The following is a 26,059-nucleotide window of genomic DNA, read 5'->3' as shown; positions in this document are numbered from 1 at the left end:
CGGGCGCTCAGTGGGGTCCATCATGACAGCGCCCAACACCTGTCCCCACACCTTTAGAAATAAATAATTCTTGGGTGGTGGATGTCACTGGAAAGGTTGGCGTTGGTGGCAACATAAAGTGCTGTAAGTGACTGGGATTGACTTTATATAGAAATAAATACATAAATACATAAAGAAAGAGGAAGAAGGAAAGAAAGAGGAAGAAGGAAAGAAAGGAAGAAAGGGAGGAAGGAAGGATGGAAGGGAGGGAGAGAAAAAGAAAGAACGAAAGAAAGAACGAAAGAAAGGGCGGAACGAAGGGAGGGGGAGAGAGCGAGAGAGGGAGGGAGAGAGCGAGAGAGGGAGGGGGAGAGGGACAGAGGGAGTGAAAGAGAGAAAGAAAGAGAGAAAGAAAGAGAGAGAGAAAGGGAGAAAGAAAGAGAGAAAGAAAGAAAATAAATAAATAAATAAATACATTTTCAATTGATCAGAGAGAGCCAGCATGGATTTGTGTAATATATGTCACGCCTGCCGAACCTGATTGAATTTTTTGAAGAGGTGATTAAAGTAGTGGACAGGGAAATGTCTATGGATGGTATTTATATGGACTTTCAGAAGGCATTCGATAAAGTCCCTCATAAGAGACGGTTAGCTAAAGTTGAAGCTCATGGTGGGGGTCTGGAACTCACTGCCTGAAAGGCTGGTAGAGGCAGAAACCCTCATCACATTTGAAAAAGTACTTGGATATGCACTTGAAGTGCTGTAATCTACAGGGCTGGAAAGTGGGATTAGGCTGGATAACTCTTTTTCAGCCAGCACAGACACGATGGCCTGGATTTTCATTGAGGAGGTGGGTAGGAGGCGGGTCTACAACTTTTGGGGTTGTAGTCCCGCCTCCATCGAGTTGTAGCCAACCCACGCGATTTTGACTTGATTGACCTTGTTGAGCCCACCCAGCGGGCTCAGCAGACCAATTAAGGGCCACCCGGCAACAGGTGATGTCACAGATTGATATTTCATCTGTCAAGACCTTTTGACAGATGAAATATCAGCGTTTCACAGCTGTTTGAAGCTGTCAAACATTGACAATCTGCACTCCAGGTTAATTCCTTCCTCTCAGGCTGATTTAGAGATCTCCCCGGAACAGAAAGCTGAATGCTGCAACTTTTGACAGCTTGCGACCATTCTGCTTTCTGTGCCGGTGAGATGAGGGACTCCCGAGACCTGAAGGAAGGAAGGCTGTAAAGGTAAGTAAAGGTTAGTAGAACTTCTTTAAACACTTTACACACACCAAACACACTTACCTCTACACTCATGCACCCATCACTCACCTGAACACCGGACATCTCGACCCCTCCAAGCCCTTCATCCTGACGGCCCGCCTAGCTAACTTGGCGTGGTTTGGAGCCATCGGGAATCCCACATTTCAACAATGAAAATAGGGATTAGGCTAAAAACTGCCTGTTAACTACCTGTTAACAGGCAATTAATTGGCACTAATCCCCTTCCCGCCTCAGGGAGGCGGGTCCCAGTGCAGGTTGGGTACCCGCCTCCTTTGAAACTGGCATGGAGGCAGGTTGGGGGCGGGATGGGTTCGTGCCCCCTGATTTCGGGTTTTTAATCCCCCACAGGCCTCCAATCCCGCCTCCACGGCCCAATGAAAATCCTGCCCGATGGGTCGAATGGTCTCCTTCTGTTCCGTAAATTTCTGTGATTCTATGGAATTGAGGGCAAATTATTGACCTGGTTAGGAGATTGGCAAAGCATCAGAAGAGTAGGGATAATGGACAGGTACTCTAGTTGGCAGGATGTGACAGGTGGTGTCACACGGGGATCTGTTTTGGGGCCTCAACAAGTCACTGTATTTATTAAAGACTTAGATGACAGGATAGAGAGCCACATATTCAAGTTTGCCAATGACACAAAGGCAGCATTGTAAGCAATCTAGATGGAAGCATAAAATTACAAAGAGATATTAATAGATTGAGTGAATGGACAAAACTGTGGCAAATGGATTTCGATATAGACAAGTGTGAGGTCATCCACTTTTGACCTAAAAAGGATAGATCAGAGTACTTTCTAAATGGTGAAAAGCTAGAAGCAGTGATGGACAGGTACAAAAAATAATCAAAAAGGCTAATGGAATTCTGGTCTTTATATCGAGAGGACTAGAGTACAAGGGGGTAGATGTTATGCTGCAGCTATACAAAACCCAGGTTAGACCACACCTGGAGTACTGTGAGCAGTTCTGGGCACCACACCTTAGGAAGGATATTAGCCTGGGAGGGAATGCAGCGTAGGTTTACCAGAATGATACCCAGGCTCCAAGGGTTAAGTTACAAGGAGAGATTACACAAACTATGGGTTGTATTCCCTGGAATTTAGAAGATTAAGGGGTGATTTTATCAAAGTTTTCAAGATATTAAGGGGAACTGATAGGGTAGATAGAGAGAAACTATTTCCGCTGGTTGGAGAAATCTAGGACTAGGGGACATAGCCTAAAAATTAGAGCCAGATCTTTCAGGAATGAAATTAGGAAACACTTCTACATACAAAGGATGGTAGAAGTTTGGAACTCTCTTCCGCAAATGGCAATTGATGCTAGATCAATTGTTAATTTTAAATCTGAGTTTGATAGATTTCTGTTAACTAAAGGCTATTAAGGGATATGGGGCGAAGGTGGGTATATGGAGTTAGTTCGCAGGTCAGCCGTGATCTCATGGAATGGTGGAACAGGCTCGTGGGCTGAATGGCCTCCTCCTGTTTCTATGTTCCTATGTCCTACGTTCATTACGTAGGAACTGTTGACTCAAGCACATTGAGCCATGAAAGGAATTCCTTTAATGGCAAGAGTAGAGGTTGTGAAAGAGGCCGAGTCACAAGCATACTTGCCGTGCTATGTGCTCAGCAAGGCCTTCCCAAACTAGGCACCTCAGTTACCATTGTCACGGTCTTGCTCAGGAGCATTCCAATACCACACAAGCCGTGCAGCTCCCTGACACTGCCACTGCCTTCTGACCTTTGCTTCCCATCAAGATTCTTCTTCCATTCACAGGACATGGTGACATCCAACGCGAGAGAACAGATTCAAGTAGAATGTAAGCATAGACTCCACCGCTGGCACTGCATTCCTGTTTCGCAAGGCTCCACTTTTGTGGAGTGTTACCTTCGCTAGATTTGCCCTGTAGACCCCGTACACTGTTTGTAGAGGCCACCCTTGAGCTAATTGAAAGGGAGAACATAGAGGGGAAGCTGGAGGCCATTGTAAAGCTGCTGGCTAGTGCCCTCATGCATTATGCACGTTTCAAGTAATGCAGCACAGCTGAATCTCAGTGACACATCGACCTGCAGCCACATCACCATAACTATGCAATGTCACTGAGGCTGCAGTCTGCCTCCGTGACTCCACATGCTGACACTTTGCCCTCTTTACCTTTGCAGAAACAGAGTGAAATCCCAGCCAGCGACGGCCAAGGGGGCTCACATTTCACAGCAACCTTCACAACATGCGGCACCTCGGCCTAGCACCAACACCGTGACACACACCGTGGGCAAGGATTGCCGACCCTCTGGGACACTGCCGCGAGCAAACCCAGGAGAAAAATCATCGGGTGCGTGAAGATAAATGGTGTGTTTTCGTCATTTTCTTTGAACAGTTTCGCTTCTTACTAATAACAATATTGGAGATGGGGGAGAAAAAAATGCAGTTTGACCAGATGAGGCGGTTGGGGGCAGGAGGTCATAAAGAAGAAGCAAGAAAGAAAGACTTGCATTTATATAGCACCTTTCCTGACCACCAGACGTCCCAAAGTGCTTTACAGCCAATAAAGTAATTTTTGGAGTGTAGTCACTGTTGGAAACATGGCAGCCAATTTGCGCACAGCAAGCTCCCACAAACAGCAATGTGATAATGACCAGATAATCTGTTTTAGTGATGTTGATTGAGGGATAAATATTGACCAGGACACCGGGGATAACTCCCCAGCTCTTTTTTCAAAATAGTCGCCGTGGGATCTTTTACTCCCATCTGAGAGAACAGACGGGGCTTCGTTTTAACGTCTTATCTGAAAGACGGCACCTCCGACAGTGCAGCACTCCCTCAGCACTGGCACTGGAGAGTCCACCTAGAATTTTGTGCTCATGTCCCTGGAGTGGGACTTGAACCCACAACCTTCTAGACTCAGAGGTGAGGGAACTACCCAGTGAGCCAAAGCTGACACCTGTGATGCCACCTCCAAGAATACGCCCAACCAGAGTTAGCGACCCTGACCGCGGGTGAGGGAGACGGTGAAGCTGACAGAAGTGTCATTGGCCGAGTGCAGGTGAGGCAGGATAATTGTCGCTGGCTGCGTGAAGGCTGGGCGTAGGTCTAGTAATGGAGTCTGGGCCTTGCTGCAGTACCTGGGATTCATGGCTCACACGGGGCCCTGCACATTGGCATCGGAGCAGGATTGACTACGTAAATCGGTTGTCCCCACAAGTAAATCACATTGCTGGGTTTGGGGAGCAGTGTAGGGGGGGGGGGCGCGGGGAGGGGTGACCACCACCATGATTGCGCAGCCAGCTATGACAGGTCGGGCGCACTGCAGTCTGTTGCTCCAACTGACTTGCTTGTCTGAAGCCGTTGGACAGAGAGAGAGAGGGACAGAGTAAACTGCAACATCAAGGTTAATATTCAGGGATCTTGAGGCCAGTCCAGTTCACAATGCAATTCACCATCACCGACACAGCTGCTTGTTATTGTCTATTGGCCAAGAATAGATATAACGGCTGTAATTCTACAGTGTGTTCTTCTGTTCACTTATCCGTTTACTGCTTAATAAATCTGTTTTTTTTAAACTCGGGTCACAATCCACTGAAGTGTTTATTTAACTGCCTTGGGGAAGATTACGTGAGGGCATGTGATATAATCAGTGAACCAAAATGCAGTATGTGGATTTGTTGTTGCTCAGTCCATCAGCTTGCTACAAATTCCACAGATATCAGTACAGGCACGCTCTGGGAAGATAGGAACAGGAGTAGGTCATGCAGCCCCCTCGAGCCTGTTCCACGAAAGACAGGAGTGAACCAGTTGGGGTTTTTAACGACAGGGTCACTTTGACTGATACCTACAACCCTCCGAGATCCCTGCACTTCTCCAATTCGGGCCTCTTGCATGTTCCCCTCAGTAATCAACGCCTCAATTTAAAAATTGTCATCCTTGTTTTCAAGGTGACCCAACCGTGGCTAACAAGGGAAATTAGGGATAGCATAAGATCCAAGGAGAGGACATATAAATTGGCTAGAAAAAGCAATAATCCTGAGGATTGGGAGCAGTTTAGGAGTCAACAAAGGAGGACAAAGGGATTAATTAAGAAAGGGAAAATAGAATATGAGAGTAAGCTATCAGGGAACATAAAAACTGACTGTAAAAGCTTTTATAGACCTGTGAAGAGAAAAAGATTGGTGAAATCAAGCGTAGGTTCCTTACAGTCAGAATCAGGGGAATTTATAATGGGAAACAAGGAAATGGCAGACCAACTAAATACATACTTTGGTTCTGTCTTCACAAAGGAGGACACAAATAACCTTCCAGAGATGCCGGGGAACATGGGGTCTGATGAAAGGGAGGAACTGAAAGAAATCAGTATTTGTAGGGAAATGGTGTTAGGGAAATTGACGGGATTGAAGGCCGATAAATCCCCAGCACCTGATAATCTACATCCTAGGGTACTTAAGGAAGTGGCCCTAGAAATAGTAGATGCATTGCTGATCATCTTCCAACATTCGATGGAATCTGGAACAGTACGCATGGATTGGAGGGTAGCTAATGTTACCCCACTATTCAAAAAAGGTGGTAGAGAGAAAACAGGGAATTACAGACCGGTAAGCCTGACATCGGTAGTGGGGAAAATGCTAGAGTCCATTATAAAAGATGTAATAGCAGAGCACTTGGAAAACAGTGACAGGATCGGACAAAGTCAACACGGATTTACAAAAGGTAAATCATGCTTGACTAATCTACTGGAAATTTTTGAGGATGTAACTGGTAAAATAGATAAGGGAGAACCACTGGATGTGGTGTATTTGGACTTTCAAAAGGCTTTTGATAAGGTCCCGCATAAGAGATTAGCGTGTAAAGTTAAGGCACATGGGATTGGGGGCAAGGTATTGACCTGGATAGAGAACTGGTTGGCAGACAGAAAGCAAAGAGTTGGAATAAACAAGTCTTTTTCCGAGTGGCAGGCAGTGACTAGTGGGGTACTGCAGGGATTGGTCCTTGGACCCCAGCTATTCACAATATATATTAATGATATAAACAAGGGAACTAGATGTAATATCTCAAAGTTTGCAGACAACACAAAGCTGGGTGGGCGTGTGTGCTGTGAGGAGGATGCCGAGAAACTCCAGGATGATTTGGACAGGTTGGGTGATTTGGCAGAAGCATGGCAGATGCAATATAACGTGGATAAATGTGAGGTTATCCACTTTGGTGTCAAAAACAGGAAGACAGATTATTATCTGAATGGCAATAGATTGGGAGAAGTGGAAGTGCAACGAGACCTGGGTGTCCTTGTGCACCAGTCGCTGAAGGTAAGCACGCAGGTGCAGCAAGCGGTTAAGAAGGCAAGTGGTATGTTGGCCTTCATAGCGAGAGGGTTTGAGTACAGGAACAAGGATGCCTTGCTGCAGTTGTACAGGGCCTTGGTGAGACCACATCTTGAGTATTGTGTGCAGTTTTGGTCGCCTTATCTGAGGAAGGATGTTCTTGCATGGAAGGAGTTCAGCGAAGATTCACCAGGCTGATACCTGGGATGGCAGGAATGACGTATGAGGAGAGATTGGGTCGATTGGGCTTATACTCGTTGGGGTTTAGAAGAATGAGAGGGGATCTCATTGAAACTTATAAAATTCTGACAGGACTGGACAGACTAGATGCAGGAAGGATGTTCCCGATGGTCGGGGAGTCCAGAACCAGGGGTCACAGTCTAAGGATAAGGGGTAAGCCATTTAAGGCAGAAATGAGGAGGAATTTCTTCACCCAGAGAGTGGTGAACCTGTGGAATTCTCTACCACAGAAGGCAGTAGAGGCCAATTCATTAAATATATTCATGAAGGAGTTGGATATATTTCTTAAGGCTAAAGGGATCAAGGGATATGGGGAGAAAGCAGGGACAGGGTACTGAATTTGGATGATCAGCCATGATCGCATTGAATGGCGGAGCAGGCTCGAGGGGCCGAATGGCCTACTCTTGCTCCTATCTTCTATGTGTCTATGTTTCAAATCCCTCCACGGCCTCACCCCCTCCCCATCTCTGTAACTTCCTCCAGCCCTACAACCCTCCGAGATATCTCCGATCTTCCTATTCTGGCCTCTTGCGCATCCCCCGATTTTAATCGCTCCACCATTGGCGGCCTTGCTTTCAGCTGTCTAGGCCCTAAGCTCTGGAATTCCCTCCCTAAATTTGTGTAGAATGGGCCTATACTCTCTGGCGTTTAGTAGAATGAGAGGTGATTTCATTGAAACATACCAGATTCTGAGGGGGATTGACAGGGTAGATGCTGAGAGGTTGTTTCCTCCGGCTGCAGTGTCTAGAACTAGGGGGCATAGTCTCAGGATAAGGAGTAGGCCATTTAAGACTGAGATGAGGAGGAATTTCTTCACTCAAAGGGTTGTGAATCTTTGGAATTCTCTACCCCAGAGGGCTGTGGATGCTGAGTCTTTGAGTGTATTCAAGGCTGAGACAGACAGATTTTTGGACTCGAGGGGAATCAGGGGATATGGAGATCGGGCAGGAAAGTGGGAGTCGAGGACCAGCCATGGTCTTATTGAATGGCAGAGCAGGCTCGAGGGGCCGTATGGCCTACTCCTGCTCTTATTTCTTATGTTCTTATGTTCTAAACCGCTCCACCTCTACCTCTCTCTCTTTTTAGGACACTCCTTAAAACCTACCTCTTTGATTAAGCTTTTGGTCACCTGTCTTAATATCTCCTGATGTGGCTCGGTGTCAAATTTTGTTTGATAACGCTCCTGTGAAGCGCATTGGGACGTTTTACTACGTCAAAGGCGCTATATAAATACGAGTTGTTGATACTGTTGGATTGCAAAAGTAGGCCTGTGAATCAAAGCCTGAATCCTCTAGTCTTTAAATATATTAATCAAAGCTGCAGGGAGGGCTGTAGTACTAGAAACCATATTCAAACTGTTTAGCTTCACGTATTAGGAAATATATATAAACTGAACATGTAGCATTTAGGTAGCTGCGAAGCATGATGGGATACTTGACCATCATATTAACCCTCTTAACCAAGTACTGTAGAAATAACATATTTACTGGACTCTTAGGCCTAGAAATTCAGTGGGCTGTGCCACCCGGTAGTGCCTTAAGAGGGCGCTAAGTGGGTCAGAAGCCACTGGCCACGCCTCCCGCTAAATTTAGCGGGACGCTAATGGCGACACTAGCCGTTAGCGCTGCGCCGCTACCGATGACATCATCGGTGTGCGCAGCGCCCCGCTATCGCCCCGATCGCGAAATTTAGTTGTGCCCCCTGCTTTAACGCCGGTCGCTATTTGCGACCGGTTCAGGGGGGCGTACCTGCGGCGGTAGAGGCGCTGAAGTGCGGGGCGGCCATTTGTTTTGCTGGCCGCCTGCCAGCACCTCTCCGCGCCGCCGTCCCCGGCCTCCTGAGCCTCCCCCCCGCTGAGTGCCAGCTGTGTTCCAAGAGCCCGGCACTTCTCCTCGGTGCCGTGCTCTTTTGCCGGCACTCACGATCTTCGATCACGCTGCAGCAGGCCCCTCCCCTTTAAGAAGGGGAGGAAGGCCTGCAGTACCGCAGCGCACCGTGCCGCAACGTGTGGCGCTGCAGCACGTTGCGCAGCGATATTGAGTTGCAGCGCCCCAAGAGGGAGTCGGCCATTTCTATCTCTGCCTCAAACACCTTATCTTCCTTTGTAATGTCTGTTCGCAACCAAAAGCGGACATTGTTTATCATCTCAAGAATTAAGCGACATTGCTCACAGAAGCTAGAAACTAGATGTTATGCTGTATGTCAGAATACTTTAGGGCGGCTCCCGACATTGAGTGACTAATCACGCCAACCAATAAGGGAGTGACGGTAGTGACGCTGTTTGTATGCGTACGCCTACTTTTGCAACTTAATGGGCGTTACCTATTGAAAGGTATATCAAGGCTTGTAGATTGTATTTTGTTGAGAGGAAAGGTTCGAGGAAATCAGCCTCTCTCCCTTGTGCACAAGCTTTCTAGCTATTTACTAATAAAACTTTTACTTTGTCAGCAGTTCCGTCTCCGTGTGGTTTTGCTCCAAAAAATTCGAATCTAACAATACCAGCTTCTTATTTCCATATTTATATTTTAACTGAATTAAAATTCTCAAACGTGCCACAGCAGGATTCTAACTTTTGTAGGCTGGATTATTAGGCCAGGCCTCTGGATTACTAGTCCAGCAACATAACCAATGAACTACTGTACCCACAGGCCGATAGCAGTGGTCTGTGAGCTTGAACCTGAAATAAATATCCAGAGGGGAAAAAACTCCCCAGAAAAAAACACAACAAGAGACACAACAGGCATGAATCATGACCATTTGGGAGGGGCATTGAAAACGGTGCCTGGTGGCAGTGGAACCGTACCCCAGCAAGGAGCTAATAAGGAGGGAAGGGGAGAAAATCGGTAGTAACAAAAAAACAAAAACAGCAAATGAAAAATGCTTACTTTGACGTAAAAACAGAGCAGGGTGGAAAAGCAGGCCCGTCGGCAGGTGACTGAAAGATGCTGCAATCCCATGCTGTGCTGAATGGAAACATGTGTCAGAGAATTGGGCCCGCAGTCATGCGTTAATTGTTAACTTTTAGCTTTTGCCTGTTTCAATGTTCAGCGGGAATTAAAAGTTGCTAGACGGAGAACGCAGCTGATCAGCGCTGGGTGACAAGCTTTCTTTGTCCGAGCCCCATAGATATCTCAGCTGCCCATTAACAACTCCAAGGACACCGCAAGGATCGGTGCTAGGACCCCAGTTATTCACAATATATATTAATTGTTAAGTCTGTGTGTTCCAGTTATGGTTAATATGAATCACTGCACACAGACCACAAGAATAACTTTAACAGATCTTTACTAGTCGAAGGTCAGGGCTGAACTACTCAGCAAATTACTACACAGCACTTATATACCGGTGTGGTCACCACCGGTATTACCGTATACAGCAGCCAGAGAAAGTGGTACATCTCTTAAGGTGGAACAGGTTTAAGTTCTCTTAAGGTGGAATAAGTTACATACACCACAATCCTCCCTTTTTAGCTTAACAGTTATATCCCCATTTAACATAACATAATAACATATATACATATAAAACTTCATGTAGAAACAGTTCAAAGGTTCAGTCTCTCAGGAGGCCTCCTGATTCGAGTTGGAGAACGCCTTTCAGGGGTCTCTGATTCTTGTTGCTGAGGTGACTCCTCTAGTTGATCTCTTATGTCTTGGACATCATCATCAGGTACATTCACTGCCGAGGTAGATGCTTCAGGTTCACTAACTTCTTCCACGGTTGTCTCTGTCGTAACCATGGGTTCGACCCTTGTTCTCAATTCTACCAGTTGGTCAGCATGACGCCGTATTACATTTTTACCAACATCTACCGTGTACATCAGGGGTCCTTGTCTGGCCCGAATTGTTCTGGATTGCCATTTCTCGTTTCCATAGTCCCTGGCCAACACTGGTTGTCCTACCTCGAAACTCCGAGTGGTCTTGTTATTTATATGCTGGAACTGTTTGTTTTCAACTTCCCTCCGCACATTTGGTTTTAACAAGTCCAACCTGGACCGCAACCTCCTGTTATAAAACATCATGGCAGGACTTTGGTTTGTCACTGCATGAGGGGCGTTTCGATATGCCAGTAGAAACTTGTCCACCTTATGTTGTAGTGGAATCTGATCTTCGCTCATGGCCTTTATTGCCTTTTTGAATGTTTGTACAAATCTCTCGGCCAACCCATTTGTAGCCGGATGATATGGGGCAGAGGTATAATGTTTCACCCCATTCTTCTTTAAGAATTTTTGGAATTCTTCTGACACGAACTGTGGTCCGTTGTCGGAACATATTTGTTCTGGCAATCCGTTCCTTGCGAATATCGTTCTTAACACCGCAATTGTCTTTTCTGAAGTAGTGGTAGTCATCTTGATCACTTCTGGCCATTTAGAATGTGCGTCCACCGCAATTAGAAACATGGAGTCCATGAATGGACCAGCAAAGTCAATATGTACGCGTTGCCATGGGGCTGAAGGCCATTCCCATGGATGCAGCGGTGCAATCGGAGGTGCATTTTGCACTTTTTGGCACCCTGAGCAGCTTTTCGTCAGCTCCTCTATCTGTTGGTCGATACCCGGCCACCACACATAAGCCCTAGCAAGGCTTTTCATCTTGACTCCCCCCAGATGACCTTCATGCAGTTCCTTTAGAACTCTTTCCCTTAACTTAGGAGGAATAATCACTCTCGTTCCATACATCAATGTTCCTTGACAGACGGGCAGCTGGTCTCGTCTTGCCGAGAATGCCGGTAACAGAGAATCACCATGTGCTGGCCATCCCTTCACTGTCACCTCGTAGACTCGGGACAGTGTCGGGTCGTTCCTGGTTTCTCTTTCAATACTTGCATCGGTGACTGGTAAACACTCGATGATGGTCGAGTGAAATAACTCAACAGGGTCAACCTTCGTTGTCTCCTCTTCTTCAGGTAGTGGCAGGCGCGACAGCCCATCAGCATTACCATGCTGCTTTGTACCTTTGAATTCTATCTGATATTGATGTGCCCCTAGGAAAAGGGACCATCTCTGGAGTCTCTGTGCTGTCATCACCGACACACCCTTCTTAGGGTTAAAAATGGATACCAACGGCTGATGGTCTGTCAGAAGCGTAAACTTTTGGCCCTGCAGGTAATGATTAAACTTCTTTACTCCCCACACCAGGCTGAGAGCCTTCCTATCTATCTGAGCATAGTTGCGCTCAGCGGAGGTCAATGATCTGGATGCGAACGCGACTGGCCTCTCCGTGCCATTTGGCAACTTGTGTGAGAGTACTGCCCCAATACCATATGGAGAAGCATCACAAGCCAAACGAATAGGCAGTGTTGGGTTGAAGTGAGCCAACACTTCCTCTGAGGTTATCAATTCCTTGCTTTTGCGAAAGGCCTTCTTACAGTCCTCGCTCCACTCCCATGGTACTCCCTTCTGCAAAAGAGCGTTCAGCGGGTGCAGCACCGTGGATAAATTTGGCAGAAACTTATGGTAATAGTTAATCAATCCCAGAAACGACCTCAACTGAGATACATTAACCGGAGCAGGAGCCTTCACAACCGCTTCGATCTTGTCAGGAGACTTATGAAGTCCCTCCTGGTCAATGACATGGCCACAGTACGAGATCCGCTTCTGAAAGAACTCACATTTCTGCCGATTAACTCGAAGTCCATATTCTTTCAATCTGATGAGCACCAGTTCCAAATTGGCGAGGTGTTCCTCGTCACCATCTCCTGTAATCAGAATATCGTCCAGGTAACATTGTGTGCCTGGAATTCCCTGTAATACCTGCTCCATGGCCCTCTGCCAAATTGCTGGAGCCGATGCCACTCCAAAAACCAGTCTATTATACCAGTACAAGCCTCTATGCGTGTTGATCGTGAGGTACTGGCGTGACTCTTCCTCAACTTCCATCTGTAAGTACGCCTGCGCCAGGTCTATCTTGGTGAAGTGTTTCCCGCCCGACAATGAAGCGAAGATATCCTCAATCCGCGGAAGCGGATGCTGCACCGTGTGAAGCACCGGATTAACAGTGATCTTGAAATCTCCACAGATGCGAACCTTCCCTGGTTCTCCCGACTTGTTGCTCGAAGGACGTTTCATCACGGGAACAATGGGCGTAGCCCACTCACTCCAGTCTACCTTAGACAGTACTCCTGAACGTTCTAGCGCTTCCAGCTCCGCTTCCACAGCAGGTCGTATCGCATAGGGTACCGGTCTGGCTTTGAAAAATTTTGGTTGTGCATGTTCTTCAATCTTGATGTTTGCCGTAATTCCTCTCAGTGTTCCCAGTCCCTGCTGGAACACCTCTTTAGCATCGTCCAATATTCTGGACAATCGTTTAGGTTTGACATCTGTTTCCCTGGCATCTACCGTTAGTGCTTTTAAGGAATGCCAGTCCATATTCATTTTTCTAATCCACTCCCGTCCCAGTAGTGGTGGACCTCCTTCAGGTAGCACATATAAGTCCATTCCTCGGTGTAAGAGCCATGAAAGCTTAAGAAAATACTTTAAAATAGTGGTTAAATGGCATAATACAGTTAATTTACCTGACCGACTTATTGTATTAAGAAACCCCCTATTTTCTTGCTCCAGTAGTATAGTCCGAGACACCCCCTTCATTCTTGCCACAATGGTACAGTCCCTAAGCCACACATGGTGTGCAGCCATTTTACAGTTTAAACTGCACGTGGCTGAAGGAGGCAGAAGTTGTGAGGTTTGGAGCAATACAGTTTTTGACCGTGTTCGTTTATACGTGTTTGCTTTGTAATTCCGTTTGTTAAGTGTTATAGTAAACAGTTTAAAAGACAAAGCTACGTTTGGGAACGTTTTATTTCGACACGCGTCTACTCGTTGTTAAAAGCCCCACAGCTCAGTGGCTGCCTGTTTGGAAACTAAGAAGCGCCACTACACTCGGCTTTCTTTGCCCTTGTGGACCACCTTTACCTCTATCTTTCCGATGGGGTATACTCTTTGCCCCGTGTATGTTTTCAATACAATCTCCGTGTCCCGTAGGGGAATATGTTGGAATAACCTTTTGTAATCTTTCTTATTCATGACCGTCAATGCCGATCCAGTGTCCAATTCCATCTTCACTTGGACTCCTGCTATCTGAAGTGTGACCCAGATAGTTTGTAGGTCAGCTTCATTACTCACATTGTGAATTCTTAGACTACCCAGTTCCTTGCTGTTGGAGTCTGAATCCGAATTCTGTTCATCCGAACTCTTCTCAGCCACCTTATGTACCTTTCTGCACTTGTCCTGCGGTGACTTTTTGTTGCTGGTCTTCTTTCCTGACCTGCATACTTTAGCTATGTGACCAAGCTTGCCACATTTTCTGCATTCCTGATTTTTAAACCAGCACTGGTTCTGATCGTGTGTTGTCTTTCCACAACGATAACATTTCACTGTACCCAAAGCCATTTGGTCTGCGCTGAGTACCGATGACTTCAGCTGCATGTCCGCAGTGCCTCTCACTGCGGCTTCATGTGCTGCTGCAATAGTGACAGCCTTATCAAGTGTAAGATCATTCTCTTCAAGCAGCCGCTTTTGTGTTCCTTCTTTCGACAATCCACACACGAATTTGTCTCTCAGCGCCTCTGTTAGTCTTTCCCCAAACTGACAGTACTTCGCTAGCTTACGCAGTTCAATTAAATACTCCGCGTTGCTTTCCTCTTTCAGTTGCGTTCTAGCATAAAATTTAAATCGTTCCGCTAACATCAGCGGTGTGGGGTTCAAATGATTCTTTAGGACAGCAACAATATTCGCGAAAGTCTGATCCGTCGGTTTAGCTGGTGATAGAAGATGCTTCAATAGCCCGTATGTCTTCGCACCCATTGAGTTTAGTAAGGTTAGTGCTTTATCCTCATCTGATATCTTATTTGCTTTACAATAAACTTCTATGCGTTCTACATACGTGGCCCAATCTTCAACATCGGCATCGAAATCGTTGATGTTACCACGCTTAGGCATCCTTGCAATCTTCTTGAGAAACAAAAAAAAATTTTCTTTTATTTTTTTTTCTTTTATTTTAAAATGGCGGCTTCCCGCGCTTGTCTTCTTCCCCCGCCTATGAAAATGGCGGCTTCCCGCGTTTGCCTTTCTCCCCCGCTGGCTGTAATGGCGATTGCCGTATTGCTGCCGTTCGCGCCTCCCCAGCGGTTCTCAATTCGTGCCTCCCAGCCCCTCTTGCAGTCCGGTCCTTTCCACCGGCTGCGGCTGAGTTCTCCGCGGTTTTTTAAAAATTTTCTCCCGCGCCTTACGCTGTCCCGGTCGCTGCGCCTCGCGGCCTCGGTAGCTGCCCGGCCTTTTTCACCGGTCGCGGTCGAGCTCTCCCTCGACGCTGTTGCGTCTCCCAGCCCGCTTGCAGCCTGGTCTTTTACACCAGCTGCGTTTGCATTCACCGCGGCTCCCGTGCCTTACGCTGCCCCAGTCTCAGCGCCTCTGGCCCCGACTTCTGTCCGGCTCTTTTCCCCGGCCGTGGTCGAGTTCTCCGCCCTTATATCCTCCGTTTTCCCTCCCCTACTCCACAGCCAACGTGGCCGACTTGCTGCTCGTCGCTGATCGGCTTACCCACCACCGTGGTAGAAGGGATGATCACTGCCTGTCGCTGATGGAAGGCTTCGTGTCAGGATTCTTCCTTTGCTCTTCAGACCCGAGTCTTTTCTCAGCAGGATGATGAGGGCAGATGCCTCTTCTCGACGCCCGTTAAACTGCCTTGGATGTATCTCTGCCGCAGGGTAAGATCGTACTCGTCGCCACTGTTAAGTCTGTGTGTTCCAGTTATGGTTAATATGAATCACTGCACACAGGCCACAAGAATAACTTTAACAGGTCTTTACTAGTCGAAGGTCAGGGCTGAACTACTCAGCAAATTACTACACAGCACTTATATACCGGTGTGGTCACCACCGGTATTACCGTATACAGCAGCCAGAGAAAGTAGTACATCTCTTAAGGTGGAACAGGTTTAAGTTCTCTTAAGGTGGAACAAGTTACATACATGTAACATTAATGATCTAGACGAGGGAACTGGATGTAATATTTCCAAGTTTGCAGACGACACAAAGCTGGGTGGGCGTGTGTGCTGCGAGGAGGATGCCGAGAAACTCCAGTATGATTTGGACAGGTTGGGTGATTGGGCAGATGCATGGCAGATGCAGTATAATGTGGATAAATGCGAGGTTATCCACTTTGGTGGCAAAAACAGGAAGACAGATTATTATCTGAACGGCAATAGATTGGAAAAAGGGGAAGTGCAATGAGACCTGGGTGTCCTTGTGCACCAGTCACTGAAGGTAAGCATGCAGGTGCAGCAGGCGGTTAAGAAGGCAAATGGTATGTTGGCCTTCGTAGTGAGAGGATTCGAGTACAGGAGCAAGGATGTCTTGCTGCAGTTGTACAGGGCCTTGGTGAGACCACACCTTGAGTATTGTGTTCAGTTTTGGTCATCTTATCTGAGGAAGGATGTTCTTGCCATGGAGGGAGTACAGCGAATATTCACCAGACTGATACCTGGGATGGCAGGAATGACGTATGAAGAGAGATTGAGTCGATTAGGCTTATATTCGCTGGAGTTTAGAAGAGTGAGAGGGGATCTCATTGAAACTTATAAAATTTTAACAGGACTAGACAGACCAGATGCAGGAAGGATGTTCCAGATGGCAGGGGTGTCCAGAACCAGGGGTCACAGTCTAAGGATAAGGGGTAAGCCATTTAGGACTGAGATGAGGAGGAATTTCTTCACCCAGAGAGTGGTGAACCTGTGGAATTCTCTACCACAGAAGGCAGTTGAGGCCAAATTATTAAATATATTCAAGAAGGAGTTCAATATATTTCTTAAGGCTAAAGGGATCAAGGGATAGGGGGAGAAAGCAGGGACAGGGTACTGAATTTGGATGATCAGCCATGATCTCATTAAATGGTGGAACAGGCTCGAGGGGCCGAATGGCCTACTCCTGCTCCTATCTTCTATGTTTCTATGACACATATGCACAAGGCAAGTGATAACTCGCCCATAGGAAAGTCTTGGGTCGCTGTAACTGTCTCCAGTTGAATGATTTGATTGATAACTCAGTCAAGATAAAGCCTTGGTATATGGGAGGCCTTCTTGTTAAAACTGAAATTTATTAAGTGAATAATGTGACGGGGTAATCCTTTGATAACATATGAATATGCACTGGAGAAAAACATATATAGAAAGAAAGACTTGCATTTATATAGCGCCTTTCACGACCACCGGACGTCTCAAAGCGCTTTACAGCCAATGAAGTACTTTTGAAGTGTAGTCACTGTTGTAATGTGGGAAACGCGGCAGCTAATTTGCACACAGCAAGGTCCCACAAACAGCAATGTGATAATGACCAGATAATCTGTTTTTGTTATGTTGGTGGAGGGATTAATATTGGCCAGGACACCGAGGATAACTCCCCTGCTCTTTTTCGAAATAATGTCATGGGATCTTTTACCTCCTCCTGAGAGGGTAGACGGGGCCTCAGTTTAACATCTCATCCAAAAGACAGCACCTCCAACAGTGCAGCACTCCCTCAACACTGCACTGGAGTATCAGTCTAGCTTTATGTGTTCAAGTCCCTGGAGTGGGACTTGAACCCACAACCTTCTGACACAAGTATGCTACCCACTGAGCCACAGCTGACACCATGGGATTTTTTATGTCCACCTGAGAGAGCAGACAGCTCTTTGGTTTAATGTCTCATCCGAAAGACGGCACCTCTGACAGTGCAGCGCTCCATCAGCCTAGCTTTATGTGCTCAAAGTCGCAGGAGTGGGACTTGAACCCACAACATTCTGAGTCAGAGGCGAGTGTGCTGCCCACTGAGCCACAGCAGGGTGTTAGAGCGGATGCTTCAGAATTCAATTAACTGTTAACCCTTTGAGCTCGAGAACTGTACACAGGAACAGGAGGAGCCCATTTAGCCCCTCGAGCCTGTTCCGCCATTCAGTGAGATCATGGCTTACTTTGCCCCATATCCCTTAATACCTTTGGTTAACAAAAATCTATCAATCTCAGATTTAAAATGAACAATTGACCCAGCATCAACCGTAACGTGTAAATTCTCGTCAGTGTGAGCTTAAGTATATGTGTAATTATTATTAATAATCGTGATCATGGTATGCGTAATTCCAATGAATGCCTTTGAAACCTATTATCTTGTGGAATAACTCATAAGTAAGAACATCCTTTCCCTAACACTCCCCTTCAGATGTGGCTTCCGCGCTATGCAGTGCCTGTTTTTTTTTATTCGTCCCTGGGATGTGGACGTTGCTGGCAAGGCCAGCATTTATTGCCCATCCGTAATTGCCCTTGAGGAGGTGGTGGTGAGCCGCCTTCTTGAACCGCTGTAGTCCGTGTGGTGAAGGTACTCCCACAGTGCTATTAGGGAGGGAGTTCCAGGATTTTGACCCAGCGACGATGAAGGAATGGCCGATATAGGAAACTCTCGTTTAAACGGCACCTAAATATCCGGAATTCTCTATTAACCAGCAAAATTCATACTCCGAGAACAACACCTCAATAACTGGAAATGTTGCCAAGTCCGAGTCCGAGTCTCCTGCGGTGGCCGAGTTAGTCAGTGGGGGTAGTTCTCCAAACTGCCACTACTTGACTTCTTGGCGCTGTCGGAAGTCCGAACACCTCAATAACAGGAGTCTGACTCTTTGTTTGTTAAAAATAGCATCGGTAGATAACCCTCTCCGTCATCCAGAATTTTTAATCAACCGGCACCATCCCGGTCCCGTCGGTGCTGGATACCAAAGAGTTTCCTGTACTTCCAAGTCAGGATGGTGTGTGACTCGGAGGGGAACTTGGAGGTGGTGGTGTTCCCATGCGCCTGCTGCCCTTGTCCTTCTAGGTGGAAGAGGTCGCGGGTTTGTTAAGAAGTTAGGCTCATATGTTGTTGTGCCCAGATGGCAACAGACCCTCAAAATATTTGGTTGCCCCTGACCTCCCCGGTGTCTAATGTAAGTTTTAACTTTCTTTTCGTTTTGGTGTCTGGGAAGTGCAGTTTGAGCACGGCAAGCAAAGAAAGAGGAAACGATCCCGCGAGTGGGCTGGCATGATTTACGTTTGCGCTGTCAGCCTTCAAAAACAATCTTTGTTCCATTTTACTGTCGATTTGAAGAGCCGGGTTTACTGCTAACAGAAGCGATTGATCAGCGTGCTTTCTCAGCCACTGACAGTAATAAATGAAATTGCGTAATACAAGTATTCGCACCATGAATATTTAATGCCACACAGCTTGGGTGAAAATTGCTCCGAGCTTGACAACTGACTCCACTGTGAATCTTGAAGCAGTTTCGTATGTGGTTGGCTCGCAGAAGGCTGGGCAGCCGAATGTTAAATATTGCTGACGATACTCTTGAGTTAAATTTCACCTGGATTCCTGGGCTGCGACTATGTTCATTATAAATATTTGGATTTTTCCCCTCCCCCCCCGAAACCTCCGCTGGTTATTGCGAATTGCCTTGGTGTAATGGAATAAATGAATCACCATGAGCAGGGAGTTTTCTTTATAATGCAGTGAAGACGCTGCGCATACATAAAGACTCTCTCTTTATAGGGCTCACCGGGGATGGTTTACTCTGTGTTTGTTTGGACTCAGTGCGAAGGGGGAATGCTCAGACCTCCGACAGAGAGCCATCAATCTGTTTTATTTGAAGGCACGAGGCAGGGAGGTCGTCGCTGTTCCTTCATCGCCGCCGGGTCAAAATCCCAGAACTCCCTCCCTAACCACACCGTGGGGGCGCCTTCACATAGAAACATAGAAGATAGGAGCAGGAGTAGGCCATTCGGCCCCTCGAGCCCGCTCCGCCATTTAATGAGATCATGGCTGATCATCCAAATTCAGTACCCTGTCCCTGCTTTCTCCCCATATCCCTTGATCCCTTTAGCCTCAAGAAATACATCCAACTCCTTCTTGAATATATACTTTCACCACACGGATATGAGGGAGCAGCAGCTCACCCTGGGATTGAAGGCTTCTTCGGCAGCACCTCCCAAACCCGCGACCTCTTCCACCGAGAAGGACAAGGGCAGCAGGCGCCTGGGAATACCACCGCCTCCAAGTTCCCCTCCAAGTCACACACCATCCTGACTTGGAAGTATATCGGCCGTTCCTTCATCGTCGCTGGGTCAAAATCCTGGAACTCCCTCCCTAACAGCACCGTGGGAGCACCCTCACCGCACGGACTGCAGCGGTTCAAGAAGGCGGCTCCACCACCACCTTCTCAAGGGCGATTAGGGATGGGCAATAAATGCTGGCCTTGCCAGCGACGCCCACATCCCATAAACGAATAAAAAAAATAAAACCTCCCACCAAGCGAAAGACATCCCCCCTCCCTGGAGGACTGGAGTCTCTGAAAGTTTTTAACGCCCCTTCCCGCTACCGCCAGAATCGCAACAGAGCTTCAGGTAGAAATGTCCAGGCGGCGGGAGGAAGATTGTGGAGCCATTTCTGTGTGGCGGATTGATACTCATGAACTGTGACACCTGCTGCACCTTAACATCAATAGAAACATAGAAAAATAGGAGCAGGAGTAGGCCATTTGAGCCTGTTCCGCCATTCAATATGATCGTGGCTGATCCTCTATCACAATACCATATTCCCGCTCTCTCCCCATACCCCTTGATGCCTTTTGTGTCTAGAGGTGGGGTGCGTGACCAATATAACGCATTTTACGGCTCATATATCAGCCTGGAGATGACACCGGCCCAGAATTTGCTGGAGTGAAGCATCTCGCCGTGTGTCCCGTGAGTTGGAATTTTTTTCCCTCGCCCCCTTCAGCTCCAATACGGGTTGCGCTGCAAATTGTTGAACAGCAAATTGTCGAGGGCATCTGGGCCCTCGGGGAATGACGGGACCGACAGTCTACCTCCTTAACCAATGAGATTTAAGGATAGAGAAAGAAACAGAGCGAACGACGGAGAAGGAAATAGGGTGAATTAGAGTCAAATCAGGCACAGAGAGAGAAATAAAGAGAGGGGAAAGAAAGATTGGATTAAGAGAGAGGGAATAAAAGAGACAGAAAGGAAAAGTAAGAACAAAAATTAAAATAATTAAAATTTAAGTTGTTTTTATTCATTCATGGGATGTGGGCATCGCTGGCAAGGCCAGCATTGAAAAACTTTGAGGAACAATTTACTACCTACAGGAATGAGACTCCACAGTTTCAGCCGTTCCCTTTCTGGGCCGGATAGTTTCAGTGGTTTTGCAGGAACATAAACCTTTGTCATTAGAAGGGTCCCGACATCGTGAAGCACCAGCCCTAACTTCCTGCGGCAAGTTTAATTACGGCGCAAATCGCGGGGAGGTTGACGGCAAGATCCCGTTGTAGGAACCTAACAGCAAACTGTCCAGCAACTTGTGACGATTCCCAACTTGCGGGATATCTCTTCCTCACCACAAGTTGCTGGGTTTTTTTTACGCCCTAATAACGGCGAAGCCCATCAAACTCGCCATTATTTCCCCAGCAAATCATGGGCCACTGTCTGAACATACGTTGGAGTCAAATTCTTCTGTTTTGCTATTTGAAGAGGTGCTGACGTCGACATCAAAAATGGATGGACTTTGAACACATTGAGATTTGTTTTATTCACTCTTGGGATGTGGGTTTATTTATTCCCCAGTGCCTAGAGTCAGCTACAAGGTGTGGGCGATGAGGGTTTCTGCCTCTACCACCCTTTCAGGCAGTGAGTTCCAGACCCCCACCACCCTCTGGGTGAAAAAAGTTCTCCTCAACTTCCCTCTAATCCTTCTACCAATTACTTTAAATCTATGCCCCCTGGTATCTATAACATCTATAGGCCCATTCTGCAAGTTTTATTAATGTCTTCTTGTAATTTGTTGCAGTCCTCCTCAGTATTGACTATCCTCCCACCCCCCACCCCCCCAATTTGGTGTCATCTATACTCCCTAGTATCCAGAACGAGCTTGGGATGCAAGATTTAACAAAATGTAAGCCGTTAATTGTTACTGAGCAAATCCAGACAGGCACTTACCAAGTAATGGCGGTAACCAGTTCACGTTGGCTTCACAGTGAGAGTCCAGGAAGGTCAAAACTTCACCTTTGGCCACTGAAGCCCCTAGCAACCGAGTTCGAATCAGGCCTTCTCTCTTCCTGGTGCGCATGATCCTCACTTTTGGAAATCTAGCCATGTATTCCTCTAACCGTTCTTTCAAGTGCTCTGGAAAGAAAAATAAGTAAACACTTGAACCCTTTTGGAGAGGATTTTTATTTATATAAGAACATAAGAATTAGGAGCAGGAGTCAGCTCAACTCCACTTTCCCGCCCAATCCCCATATCCCTTGATTCCCCTAGAGTCCAAAAATCTATCTATCTCAGCCTGGAATATACTCAAAGACTCAGCATTCACAGCCCTCTGGGGCAGAGAAGTCCAAAGATTCACAACCCTCTGAGTGAAGAAATTCCTCCTCATCTCAGTCCTAAATGGCCGACCCCTTATCCTGAGACTGTGACCCCTAGTTCTAGACACTCCAGACATTCATATGTTCTTACTTCAATGTGGAGTGAGCCTTTGGCATAGTGGTAGCATCCCCACCACTGGGCCAGAAGGTGTAGGGTTTCAAACCCTGCTCCAGACAATCCCGGCAAGTGGAGTCAGAGATCCAGCTCTAAATTCTGGGTTGACATCCAGCAGGATACTTGCATCCGTCCGTGGGTGTGGGCGTGGGTGGCCCAACCACCACCTCCCCCCCCCATCGTATGGGTTGTGGGAGCCTGTAAAACCCTCCTGCGATAAGACTAACCATCCTAATGGCTGGTACAAAGATGGTCAGGGAAGGAGTGTTAATTGCAGCCAGAAATCCTTCCACCACTTCATACAGTTCCCCAAAGGGAACAGTATGAAGATATACAACGACAACTTCAATGTGCAGATTTCAGTCAATTGATCAGGATGGTAGAAGCTCTTTTCATGTTAAAAAGAGATTGGGCCCTTTCAGTAATTTATTTTTGTACCTATTTTCTCCCTTCACCTACACTTCCATCCCCCTCTACTGAAGCCGTTATCTCCTTACTGGGACACAGGTCCATGAAGGCTGCTCACCCAGCAGTACCTCACTCAAATGGCCATTGATCACACATCAAGCTAGACAGCGAGTGTCAAAGGCCACTTGACTGTCCTCTCCCAATGTCCACATGTGCACTGTCCCAGCAAGGGTCAGTGGATAGTGATCCAGTGTCCATTTTCCCTTCACTAACCCAGGGGCATTGAGATCAATGGTAGCACCTCTACTGATGAGAAAATCTAACTCAGAGTGGAGTGCGGACTGAATCTTGGCCCCTCCAGGTTTGTCCGGTGCACTCACTGCAGCTGCAATGTTTTACTTGTCATCCAGTCTGCTCCCACAAGGTGTTAAAGTTTAAAAGTAATGCTGCATTTCAATGTACCAAGCATGATTGCACCCACCCCTATCTCCTCACACACACGCACTCACACACATCCACATACTCACACACGCACTCACACACACACAGTCTCACACACCCACCCCCTGTAAGATATAATTCGCTGTTTGTTGTGACTTGGCTGAATTTAATGTACCAGCATGCTTCGAGAGTTCTGCAAACAAACCTTTGAACAGATTTAGTTAACTTCTGTAACCCTGTTAGACATGGCATAAGCAGCCCATTGTCTACAGATTTAGTTAACTTCTGTAACCCTGTTAGACATGGCATAAGCGGCCCATTGTCTACAGATTTAGTTAACTTCTGTAACCCTGTTAAACATGGCATAAGCGGCCCATTGTCTACAGATTTGGTTAACTTCTGCAACCTCATCAGACAGGACCTCGAGAGTTCTGCAAAACAAACCTTTAAGCTGATTGAACAACAAGGAACTTCTGCAACCCCTTCAGACATGGCGCAAGTGGCCTTGAGGCCCATTGGCTACAGATAAGGAGAAGAGATACCCATGATTGAACAACCGTCAACATGGTCTGGTACAGAAGAAACACCAATGTTTGAACAATCGTCAACGTGGTCTGGGATGTGTGTGCATTGGGAGGCCTGCCAGGTTTTGGGTATAAAGGAAACAGTTAGGGAACGCTTGGGGGCTGCTGCAGTGAGTCGGGCGACTTGACCGGTCGCACAGAAAGAGGGCCTACTGGTCACTGCTGAACTGGTCACTCGCTGGTGTTAGTACGTATGTATGCTTATGCTTGCCCGTTGAAGCTTATGCTTGCGTGTAAACGTGATTAATTTTAACGTGTCAATTATGGCTCAGTTGGTAACACACTCGCCTCTGAGTTAGAAGGTTGTGGGTTCAATTCGCTACTCCAAACACTTGAGCACATACATCCAGGCTAACACTACAGTGCAGTACAGTGCACTGTTGGAGATGCCGTCTTTCGGATGAAACATTAAACCAAGGTGGATGAAACATTAAACTCTCTCAGGTGGACATAAAAGATCCCATGGTACAATTTTTGAAGAAGAGCAGGGGAGCTCTCCCCAGTGTCCTGGCCAATATTTATCCCTCAATCAACATCACCAAAACAATACAGTCATAAGCACTTTTACAATGCTGCTGGGACTCATGAACTCTAAGCACTGCACTCTTCTTTTCCTGCCCATGTCCCCATACGAAGGGGAGGGAGGAAGGAGGTGGCGAAGGCGGAGGGATCCAAAGAAGAAAGAGTTTGTTTCTAGACATCCAACCTCTGCTCCTGGGATCCATGAAAAGTTGGATCATGAGTGTCATCTCGGGCATAAAATTTACCTGCTTTATATTAAAAGGCAGCGTGAAGCACAGTACTCATAGTCAGAGAGTCATAGGGGGTGATTTTATCAATGGGGACGTGATGGAGGCGGGAAAGCTGCTTGTCGGGTTTTAGTCCTGCCTCCATCGATGTCTGGCCAACCCACACTATTTTCCCTTGATTGGCCTTGTTAAGACCGCCCAGCGGGCTTAGCCAGCTAATTGAGGAAAGCCAGTGACAGAAAACGTCAGCGTATGACTTTTCATCTGTCAAGATTTTTTGACAGATGAATTGTCATCGTTTGACAGCTCTGTGAAGCTGTCAAACACTGACAATCTGCCTTCTAAGTTGAGACCTTGGATACAGGCTCACTTAGAAAGCTTTCCTGAGCAGAAATTTAAGATTACAGCGGGCATTCTGCTTTCTCTGCTGGTGAGGTGAGGCAGCTCCGCAGCCTAAAGGGATGAAATCTGGAGGAAGAAGCAAAACACTTATTAAAAAACTTTAGACTCACCTCACACGCTTACCTCTCCACACTTGCACTCATCACTCACCTGCACACCAGACATTTCAGCCCCTCCGACCCCTGCAGACCCACGGCTCGCCTCGCTGACCCTGGCGAGGTTTGGAGCCGTCGGGAAGCCCATACTTTAGGGCTCAAAATAGGGATTAGCCAAAAAACTGCCTGTTAAATACCTGTTAACAGGCAGTTAATTGGAACTAATCCCCTTCCCACCTCGAGGAGACGGGACCCGGCACAGGTCGGGTACACGCCTCCTGGGAAGGTGGCATGGAGGCGGGTTGGGGGCGGGATGGGTACCCGCTCCCAGATTTTGCCATTTTCCTGGCAGTCCCACCTCCATACCCGCCTCCCCAGGGCTGGGAAAATTGCTCCCTTAGAATCATAATGGCACAGAAGGAGGCCATTCAGCCCATTGAGTCTGTGCCGGCTCTCTGTTGAGCAATCCAGTCAGTCCCATTCCCCCCGCTCTATCCCCGTAGTCCTGCAGCTTTGTTTCCCTCAAGTGCCTATCCAGTCTCCCCTTGAAAACATTGAGTGTCTCCGCTTCCACCACTTCCGTTGGCAGCGAGTTCCAGGTCCTCACCACTCGCTGCATAATAAAGTTTTTCCTCCCGCCATCAACAGCAATCTATCAAAGCAATAATGCCTGATATACTGAGTTCCCAACTGCGTAGGAACATAGGAACAGATGTAGGCCCTTCAGCAATCTCAAGCCTGTTCCAGCATTCAATTAGATCATGCCTAATCTGTATCTTAACTCCACTCACCCGCCTTTTCTCCATATTCCTTGATACCTTTACCTAACAAATATCTATTGATCTCAGTCTTGAAAATTTCAACTGAGCCAGCATCCACAGCCTGCTGGGGGAGCGAGTACCGGATTTCTATTACGTTTTGTATGAAGAAGTGCTTCTTGATTTCACTCCTGAACGGCCCGGCTCTAATTTTAAGCTTATGCCCCCTTCACTGTGGTTCGTTGGAAGGCACACTCCAGTAGTTCATTAGTGTTTTCAGTTACCTGTCAAATA

At 47.1% G+C, this 26,059-nt stretch overlaps 1 protein-coding gene across 1 annotated transcript in view; it reads right to left on the bottom strand.

Annotated features, from left to right (window-relative positions):
- The window catches only part of LOC147124016 (polypeptide N-acetylgalactosaminyltransferase-like 6), a 248,984-nt gene extending 227,016 nt beyond the window's left edge, over positions 1-21,968 (bottom strand). Inside the window, exon 1 of the mRNA XM_085977447.1 lies at positions 21,786-21,968. Within this exon, the coding sequence (XP_085833573.1) occupies positions 21,786-21,942 (157 nt within the window). The 5' untranslated portion in view covers positions 21,943-21,968. The remainder of the gene's footprint in view (positions 1-21,785) is intronic.
- Positions 21,969-26,059: the final 4,091 nt, after the last annotated feature.

The sequence above is a fragment of the Somniosus microcephalus genome, chromosome 1, assembly GCF_052327205.1.
Source record: "Somniosus microcephalus isolate GS21.2 chromosome 1, FLI_Smic_1.0, whole genome shotgun sequence".
NCBI lineage: Eukaryota > Metazoa > Chordata > Chondrichthyes > Squaliformes > Somniosidae > Somniosus > Somniosus microcephalus.
The sequence above is the reverse complement of the archived record's forward strand: the minus strand, read 5'-3'. Positions and strand labels throughout refer to the sequence as shown.